Raw genomic sequence first — 10,006 nt, 5'->3', positions numbered from 1 at the left:
CGCGTGGGGAGACTACTCTTGAAGTTTTCGATGAGAGGTCGGCATCTGCTTTGTGGCCATGTCACCCATATCATAAAGACCATAGCTACACGCGAATGATGTCAATTTCCTGAAGTGGAGCAAACACTTGAAGGGAATTATCTCGATGACTGAATTTGCTTCGCTCAATACGCTGGGTCTAGACTCCAGGCCGTTACCCCCACAAGACCCCTGAGCCACGATTCCGTCCTCATTCTTCCCCAATAACACACGGATACGCTGTACATGTCCTCTTTGGGTAGTACAGGTGCTATTTGTGAAATATTTTCACTCAAACAGTACACACCCCATCCATTGCCATCATTCTCACCACTCATTGTCTTCATATCCGGTAGCTTTGCTGTGCAGGAAGCCCACCACCCTTGTGCTCAGCCATCTGTGTTACGGTCTGGATCGGTACCGACCTCTGCACAGTGCACTTTTCAATTTCCTCGCATGCACCTTCTCCCTTCATCAATACAATGAAGCGTTCGTAAGACCCAGCAGGAACTCGCTCAATGCGCTGGTCCGGCTCGAAGCACGTCTGCTTATGCCCACTAATACAAGCAAGTGCAGCTTTCGCCACTCAGCTTGAGCGGCTCCAAGTACTGAACCGCGGTATCGTGGCCCTATCATAGCAGGCTCGTCGATGGTGGCGCTTCAGCTGTTTCCAGCGCTGCAGAACGCGACAAGCCTGGAGTTGATGCCCAACACGGCAGCAAGCCGCCGTTGACGGGAACCCACACTCGAACAGCTGAGAGTAATACTCGATAGCACCACCTGAACGAAGGATCTTAAGTAACTGTCCAGCAAACGAGGGACCCGGCATAGAAGTGTGGCGATTACTGGAAGTGTTGCTAGTGCTGCGTCGTCAGGTCCATAGGCAACAATGAAAGCTGGAAATGGGAGACAATAACCAAAGAATCTAGACAACAGCGTTACTTTAAATTACACTACTTTCCCTATTTTTGCGCGGGTGGTTGTTCTATCCATGTCTACCTGCGCACAGCTGACGCCTACCTGAGGGATGCACCTACTCGCTGGAATCGATCCAAACACCGAGCGAAGATGATGGGCCCGACACGGCTTATTGATGCACTCGCGCAAGCACCGCTACTAAGGTACAACCAGATAAGGCAGCGAAGCATATTGCATCCGCACATTGAAAGATGTGTACACATGGCGCACGTCCATGGCCAAGAATAATTCATTATCGTACATATTTTGTTAAATATGTTTGAGGGTTTAGTACGCGAATTCCAATGATTCCGATGCACAAAATAACGTACCATGAAGAGTAGTCAAGTTACAACCCGGACAAGCATGAAATGAACTCCTGATAATACCAAGTGATAACCAATGGCAACGCACATATTACCGGAGCTGCTGGGTTAGAATGCTAAAGGATAGCACACGGCTAGGACTATTAAATGTGCAATGTGTCTGACTTTATTCTGCTGATAATGCAGGTTGCCGCTGACGACAGATGCCCGATTTACGTAGTACGCAGATACCACACTTTGAAGGGGATACACTTCAACCCAATCTATTTCGCTACATACGTGTCCTCGCTCGTAGGAATTTTCAGAATACTAAGAAAATTGATTCGTGCACGTCAAGATTGTTCTATTTCACTTATGCTTCACCTTCTCAGGTGAAGCAACAATTGACCTCGCTAGCACGCCAACGGAAGAATGCTGAATATCCTAAGTTAGAAAGATTTATCCGTCTTTGCAGCATCCGCGTCTGCTACAAACAACCCCTCTCGTGTAGTACGTCGTCGCGTGAATAATCAGCATGATTCCATGTGTGCCAGTTTAACTACATGTTCATGATAGAATGACTGGAGCTTGCTATGGTATACCTTAAGACTAGACATCTGATTTACGCAGCACAGATAGTGAGCGAGCACAAACCCGCGCCCGTAAGTTGTTCCGTACACGTAATGAAACGTATTGACGCGCATCAGCCCCGCCAATCGCATAGCTGGATTTCCGGATCTAACAAACCCCACACGGGATCAGACCAATGGAGTAGACTACACTCGACTCTCCTTAACAGTACACGCCCGATGCAGAAGCTTCCGTCGCGTGAATTACGACTTAAAATCACTTCTCGTCACGCTCGTGGCGGACCTGACCACGCCGGTCTCTCCCCACTGCCTTCTCGCAGTTGCTCCGCGGCCAGCATGCATATTCTCTCCCAGAACGCGCAATCGCTAAATCCACGTTATCTTGCTAGACCTCCAGTCATAAACATACCATTTCCGATAACGCTTACGTGAGGGTTGCGACCCGCGTGGCCTCCTTGCCGAACAGACGGGTGGAGCCCCATCTCGCGGTACTTGAAGTAACTGCTTCCTATGGCGGCTTGAACGCGTCTTGTGTGAGCTCACTGACTTGCGCACGAGGCGCTCCGTCGTGATGCCCTTGTCCGCGTCGGGCGAGGGTTTTGGTGCTATCGAGAACAAGCGCCTTGTCACAGGCGGACGGCGCCACCGGCACACGCCGGCCTGGGTGTTCGCATCGGCAAGGCCAATGATGGATGTTTGCCACAAAATGTTGGCTTAATTAGTGCTGCACAAATATAGTCTAAGCTGTTATAGCATTTTGTGTGTTCACATTTTCGGAGTGACTTGATGTCTTACTCAGCTCTCATTGGCTTCTTCCCATCTTTGACCTTCAACTCGGTGTACAGGCATAGAGTGGCCACTCGTGCCTCTCTATGACTGTAGAGAGGCCAGATTTATTTGTGCTGCTACAGTAACGTCTTGTGATGCTGAGACTTTTTGATGCTGCAGAGACTTTATAGTGCCGAAACGTAGTATATTGTGAAAGTGAGGCGCTCGTCGCCGCCTACATAAAACGGTTTAATCGCAATGTTTTGGTGGCCCCTTTAATCGAGAAAGCGTGAGGCGCACACGTACAGATATGAATATCCCACAAAATCCAACAGCACACTAGTAGCAAAGGGACAGTCACGGCTAGACTTTCTGCTTCCCCAAACGCTTCTTTAGCGCTGCATCGGAGTCTCATCCCTAACTCACTGCGCCACAATGCAGTGACGTGAATGTAAATCAAATGTACATGTACATAGGCTGTGCAGTTGGTGGCGCCACACAGAAATCCTCATTTCAATCTTGCCAACACTACCGTCAACGACACGTCTCGGCACTGAGCTGCGCTCTGCTTTCACAAGCGCACGTACTATGCCGGGGCTTGCTGCCTCCGAGCTGCTTCCTGCCAGCCAGTATGCCGAGGATACCGTGGGGTACTACTCTATGGCGTTTGTAGCAGGCGATCCGCGAGGACATCGCGTAGCATTCGTCCTTCGAATCGAGGAGGAAGCTGGCGCAGAATATCCAATCGTGGTGGACACTGGCGAGTTGACTTCACGACATCTGATGCTGAAGCTATTTGTAGACCGGTTTGGGAACCGGTTCAAGCCAGTATATGCGCTTTAGCGCAAGTTACACTCATATACGTTGATTCCGGGGCAATATTCCGGTACTGCGCAATCCAGCGCCTTCAACAATGTTTTGCCGAGCATTATGCAAGGTACTATGGGGTTCGTGATGCGTGAGCGTCGTGGTGGGTGTGAGGAAATAGCGTCGAAGGGCTTATATCTCGACGAGGAGTCATATGAGGTGGTGGCGACAAATGAAGAAGGTGCTAAGACCGTAATAAAGTCCAGCATTTCACCAGACAGTGTTAGCGCTGGAATTATTAATGAGAACAATGCGAGTTCATTCAATGGCCGTAGTGGATGCGAGGAAAAGGGCGCTACTTCCGGTTCTATGAAACCAGACGACCCGAAGTCACCCATCGAGGTCGAAAGGGGGTCCAGCACCTCTCAGACTTTCGATAACGGGCGCGACGAGCTGGTAAACAGAGAAACGGCTGCTAAAGGGTCTATTCCGCGTGAGGAAACCGTCGCTCCAGATTCGGGAAACGATGCATCCGACGGTGAGATGCTCAATGCTGAGGAGTGCATGATGCAGATCCCGAATCAGCTGACCAGAGCCAAGCTCCAACATCAGGCAAAAAAGCGGGCAGGCTCCTGGCACGTCCCGCGCTCTCGCAAGCGCAGACATCAGATGAAGTGCGCTTTATCGCGCAATTGGACTCAGATCCACCATGCGCATTCCGTTAAAGCCATCGCGATTGAGGTTCTTCTTAAGATTCCAGAAGTCAAGATGATATTGGCAAATTTACATGCTCGTCGACCTATGTATGAGGAGCCCGCAAAAGAAGGCTGTACATTGTTGACGGAGCACCCGTGGCCAGATGGAATCGAGCCTATTAAAAGTGTATTACCAACGGAGTCCGCTTCCCGACCTTGACCCTTTCCATAAGTGCCGCTGTGTCGGGGACTGTTTCTGGGACAGCTGTGACAACGTGGAGACGCGGTCCACTGCACCCGTAGCCGATGTACCTGAACGGCCGGTGCAGAAATGCACCTTGAGAGAGTAAGACACTGAGATTGTTTGACACTGGTCGAGTAGGCCTGGGCGTGTTCACCACAACCTTCCTCGACGTTGGTGACATGATTGGAGAGTACAGTTGGGAGCTCAGTGAGTGGTCCGCTTTGGTGGCGGGTCAGCCCGAGCAAGCCCGCAAGCAGAATAGCGCGTACACGCCAAACTACCGCACCAAATTGGTGAAGAAGAAGTTCATCTACGTAAATGCTGCAAAAGCGGGTCCATCACAAGGTTTATAAGCCACGCTTGTGACCCGAACGCTGTATTCGCTGAGATACAGAATCGCCGCAGCGTTTAAGTATGCGTGAAGATGATCAAATATGTGACGGCAGGCGCTGAGATAACAGTTAACTACGGAAACGAAAGACGGTTTGTCTGCGTTTGTGACAATGGCTCGCAAGGTGAGGTGAAGAATTAGGTGAAGGCAGCACTTTCGTGAGAAGTTCGTACTCGTAGCAAGACAATGTGGCTAACGAGAACACTTATCAAGCTCAAGGACTAGTGAAAATAGCTTCGGTGTCGGTGTTGGAAGCTTCTTTACCCAACGCTTTTAAAATGGTACTGCAATAGCTTCTTGAACCCAGCTACGAGGCTTTGGTCGCCCAGTACCGATTACGTCCAAGACTCGCAGGCAGACGGTCGATAAGTTATCGCCCGCGCCGGTAGTGTGCCTATAAGACAACACGACCTATTTATTAATTTGCGTTTCTGTTTCGTTCCTATTTCGTTCGTTAACGAGCGAGCTTCTCACGTCCACGTCCTCCTGTACGCCGCTGCCACAACGACTCCACCAGAGTCTAGGCCGTCGCTAACTTAGCCACTCGGACCTTACGCCGCAGGCGCCCGTCCTGCTTCAACGCAGCCCTTCAGTCAGCGCGCACAACCACTGTCGTGCTGTGCCCAGGCTCACTTCGCCGTTGCAACCACGCACACTCTGTCCGTGACCGCCGTCCACTCGTCCGCGCGTTCACCAGCCTCGATGCGTCCACCGATGCTGTCGTTCGTTCTGTGTCGAGGCTCGCCGTCCACGCTGCAGGCGTCTTCGGGCGACCTCAGTCCTTTGTTCGTTATCGAGACCCGAGCAGCGGGTCCGTCAACAGTCGTTCGTTCTTCTGTGTCGAGGCTCGCTGTCCACGCTACAGGCGTCTTCAAGCGACCTCAGTCCTTTGTTCGTTATCGGGACCCGAGCGGCGGGTCCGTCAACAGTCGTTCGTTCTTCTGTGTCGATGCTTGCTGTCCACGCTACAGGCGTCTCCGAGCGACCTCAGTCCTTTGTTCGTTCGTTTCGTGTCCCCGCCTGCTGTGGCGAGTGCACTTGTTCGTAGGCACGTTCGTTCGCTTCAGTTGCGTCTTGCGCCGCCGATTCGAAAGTGAGAGCCCTTAAGGTCCGTGTGGATCTGCGAATCCTCGTGGCTGCGGTTGTCAGCTGCTTCTACGACGCACGCCAGCGACTGCTCGCCGGGCTCCACTCTGCTGTCTTTCGTCTCCTTGGCCGCTATTGGCCATCGTATTCGTCCATCTCCGCAGGTCCAGGCTGCCAGACGTGCTCCAACAACGTCAGCTCCAGCTCCCGTCCTCGCGTTGTTCTTTCTGTCGTTGACCAGTTCGTACTGGCCGTCATCGTCGTTGTGTACCGTGCGTCTCAACCTATTACACGACTTCCTCATTCCACGGGTCTTCCACGACCTGTCCGGCGCGCTGCAGTGCGTCGTACTCATTGACTGAGACCCACCGGGTTTTTGGTCGTCCGTCCTTGGTCGTCCAAAGTCGTTCGTCATCATTTCTCCACCATGACCGCTCGCCAGTCGGCCGTAGTTCGTACTCGAGTGGGTACTGCCCAACTCGGTTGCGTCGTCTTCGTCGCTGCAGCTCCACCAGTCCCATCGTTCGAGGTTCCGGCTGCGTTCGTTCTCGCTGTTGCTTCAGCTCGTCTTCGCTTCGCTCCTGTTGTCGCTGTTCGCTCGCGAGGTGCTGCCGCTGCTCGTACAGCCGCTCGTTTCGCCTCAACATCGTTCCTCGTCGCCCTCTGATCTTCATCGTCCAACTGCTCCACCAAGTCTGCCGCCTGCTGCGGAAGAAGGGCCGTCGGATAATGATAGCTCACTAGAAACGACGTGTGGGCTATTATCGTCTCCGGCGGTCCAACCTTGTCTTCGTGCTCCAGCAGCCAATTTTCATATCCTGCTGGCTCTACAATGCGCATGGGGCCCATCCACTGGTGGACAAATTTCGTCGCCTTCTGTCCTCGAGGCGGGTTGAACACCCACACTCGGTCGCCAACGCTAAACGTCCGTCGCTGTCGTGTCCGTCGGCTGTAGTAACGAGCTTGGCGCTCCTGCTCATTGCGTCGGGCTTGTTCTGCACTGTCGTGGCTCCGTGCCAATGATCGTATCAATCGTTGGTGGTGCTCCATCAGATCACCTGCCTCGTGCGCTCCATCCGTCGCATCAATTCGTTGGGTGGCCGTAGCCGTCGCCCCATCATCAACTCGCTCGGCGTCAACGCCACAGTCGTGTGTCTTGCGGAGTTGTACGCGTACACCGCAAACTGCACCCACTGACTCCAGTCATCCTGTTTCTCGTCCGTCATGAACGTGGACACACAGTCCTTCCACGCTCGATGAAATCGCTCGACAAGTCCTATCAGTCGCGGTCAATAAGGTACCGGATTCACTTGTTTCGCTTGCAGCAGTTCCACGAGCTGCTCAATAACCTTGCCAGTCAGCTCGGGTGCTCCGTCAGTCAGCAACTCTCTAAAGGCGCCAAATCGTAGTACGATGTCGTTCATAATAAACATTGCGACGTTCTCTGCCGTGTGTTGCGTTACACTTCGCGCCACTGCGTACCGTGTCACGTATTCTAACGCCGCTATTACGAGCCGTTCGCCGCCACCTGCTACCGGGAATGGTCCAGCGATGTCCAGCGCCCAGCGATCGCCTACGTCTCCTCCTCGAATGCTCCTCATGGGTGGAATGACTTCTCTCGGTCTCGCTTTGCGACTGCCACACTCTGGGCAACCTCGTACCCAGTGTTTCACCTCAGCTTGCAGTCGTGGCCACCAATACAATTGCGCTACTCGTCCGTAGGTGTGCGGTCCGCGTAGATGTCCAGCCCATACCGAGCCGTGTAATTCCTTAAATACTACCGCCCACAGCGCGGGTGGTAATACTACTCGCCGTCCGTGTTTCGTGTTGATAGTCACGAGGTCATATGTCGTCTCGACCTTCATGCCTTTGTAGACACCGTCCGTCACCAGCTTCCGTACAAACTGGCTGCGCTTCTGTGCATGTCCGATCTCGTCGTCCGTCACTTGAAGTGTCGGTTCCCTCGGAACCAGCTCTTCGTCGTCTTCCCCCGCGTCTCGTGTTCTCGCACTCGTTGCCGTCGTTCGCTCCCGCATTGTCGGTTTCCGCATAGCCGTCTTCGTTGCGGTCGTCTCCGTCTCCGTATTCTCACTGCACATCCTCTCCGTACTGTCGTCCTCGTTCGGTAAACTCGTCTTGCGTATGCTCTGCACACTCTCCGTCGCGTCTCGCGCGTCCTGGTACTCGCACAGTTGTTCCGCCCACGTAACACGTCGCGTGGCTGGGTCTCCTGCCGGTACTGCCGTCGTTGTCACTTCTCGCGGCTTCGTCGCGTACGTATCCGTGTCACTGCGTGGCAACGTACTTGCCGTGCGCGCTGCTAGTCTTTCACTGCGTCGCGGTGGTACTGGTGTCACCACCGTCGCCGTTCTGCGTCGTTTCTTCGTCGTCATGGGCACTCCGTCACTCGCACCCGTCCTGTACGTCGTTACCGCCATTTCGTTCGTAGCTACAGTCGCCGTAGTCGTCACAGGGGCCATCCAGTTCGTGTCGTCCGGTACCGCCTGCGTCGTGTCACTCTCCGTCGCGTGCACTGTACTACTCGGGGCCAGATTGCCACTCCCAGTCGTCCTCGGCACTGGAATCGCCAGCTCCTCGTCGCTGTCTCCGTGCTTGTCGTCGTGATGCTCTGTCACTGGAGCCGTCTCTACCTCCTTGTCGTCGTCCGTATCGTTTGTCTCTGCCGTCCTAGTCATCGCCGGTAATGGTCGTCTCCCTACTGCTGCTAACACTGCCGCTGGCGCCCGCGAGAGAGCGTCGGCCACAACGTTCGTGGCACCCGGTCGGTACGCGATAGTAAACTCGTATTCTTGTAGGGTTGGTGACCATCTGTGCAACCTTCCTGCTAAATTCGGGCGCGTCATCAACCATTTTAGTGCGGAATGGTCCGTAACGATCTCGAACACACGCCCATACAAATAAGGTCGAAATAGCTTAATCGACCAGACCACCGCCAAGCACTCGAGCTCGGTGATAGAGTAGTTCGACTCCGCTGTGTTGTTCACCTTACTAGCGAATGCAATGGGTTGCCAGCCTTTGCCCTGATCTTGCATTAGGCAGGCGCCCAAGCCAACTTTACTAGCATCTGTCGCAAGTCGAAAAGGAAGTGCGAAGTTAGGGTAGATAAGCAGCGGTTTCGTGGTCAGTGCCGCCTTCACTCGTTCGAACGCGAACTGTTGCTCCTCTGTCCACTGCCATTTCGGTATATTTCTTGAGTAGTCGAGTCATTGGGGGCCATTATAGATTCGGAAGCGCTTCGATAAATCTCCTGTAGTAGCCAGCGAGGTGTACAAACCTCTTGACCTCTACTGGGTCCTTGGGCGTCGGGAACTCCGAGACCGCCGTGATCGAGCGGCTCTACTGGCCGAACACCGTCGTTGCTGAGCTCGTGTCCAAGGTACTCCATCGAACGCGCCGCAAACACGCACTTCTTGAGTTTAAGCGTGAGCCCGGCTGTCGATAGTAGTTCTAGTACAGTAGCCAATTGCACTAGATGTCTCTCGATTCCACCTCGAGTGTATACCATAATATCATCCAGGTACACTAGACATGAAGTCCACGTCAGGCCACGTAGCACTCCGTTCATCATCCGTTGAAAAGTCGACGGCGCATTCATAAGACCAAAGGGCATGCGTTTAAACCTGTAAAGCCCTTGTTTAGTCGTAAATGCCGTCTTATCTCGATCTTCCGGCGCCACTCCTATTTTTGTCTGTAGCCGGAGCGAAGATCCAGTGTCGTAAACAGCAACGAACCACCGAGCGCTTCTAGCGTTTCATCGATTCGGGGTTGAGGGTAGACGTCACGTTTAGTCACCTTATTCAGAGCGCGGTAGTCAATGCAAAATCTGACTTCTCCGTCCTTTTTGCGAACAAGGACAACGGGGGAGCCCCAGGCTCCGTTACCTTCTTCAATCACTCCTGCTCCCAACATCTTAGCCACGTTGTCTTCTACAATGGCGTCTTCGGCCTGAGCTTGCCGTCGTCTTTTGAGCATGATTGGCGCACTGCTTCCGGTGTCAATATGATGATGCACGTCCAGCTTCGTCACCGGTGGGCAATCGCCCGCGCTCGTCGCTACATTTCGATATGCTCGTAGAAGTTTTAGCACTAATGCACGTTCATGATTCTCGTCCGTTCGTATATCGG

The 10,006-nt window shown here is 53.3% G+C and overlaps 1 protein-coding gene across 1 annotated transcript; it reads right to left on the bottom strand.

The window, feature by feature from the left end:
• Window positions 1-5,838: 5,838 nt before the first annotated feature.
• PITG_01669 (uncharacterized protein) lies at window positions 5,839-6,535 on the bottom strand (the record flags this gene model as incomplete). The annotated part of the gene is made up of 2 exons (XM_002908246.1): window positions 5,839-6,145; window positions 6,231-6,535. The coding sequence occupies 2 exons, from the start codon at window positions 6,533-6,535 to the stop codon at window positions 5,839-5,841; spliced, it is 612 nt and encodes a 203-aa protein (XP_002908292.1).
• Window positions 6,536-10,006: the final 3,471 nt, after the last annotated feature.

This window comes from Phytophthora infestans, genomic scaffold (assembly GCF_000142945.1).
Source record: "Phytophthora infestans T30-4 supercont1.2 genomic scaffold, whole genome shotgun sequence".
Classification (NCBI taxonomy): domain Eukaryota; phylum Oomycota; class Peronosporomycetes; order Peronosporales; family Peronosporaceae; genus Phytophthora; species Phytophthora infestans.
Note: the sequence above shows the minus strand (reverse complement) of the source record. Positions and strands in the feature narration are given on the sequence as shown.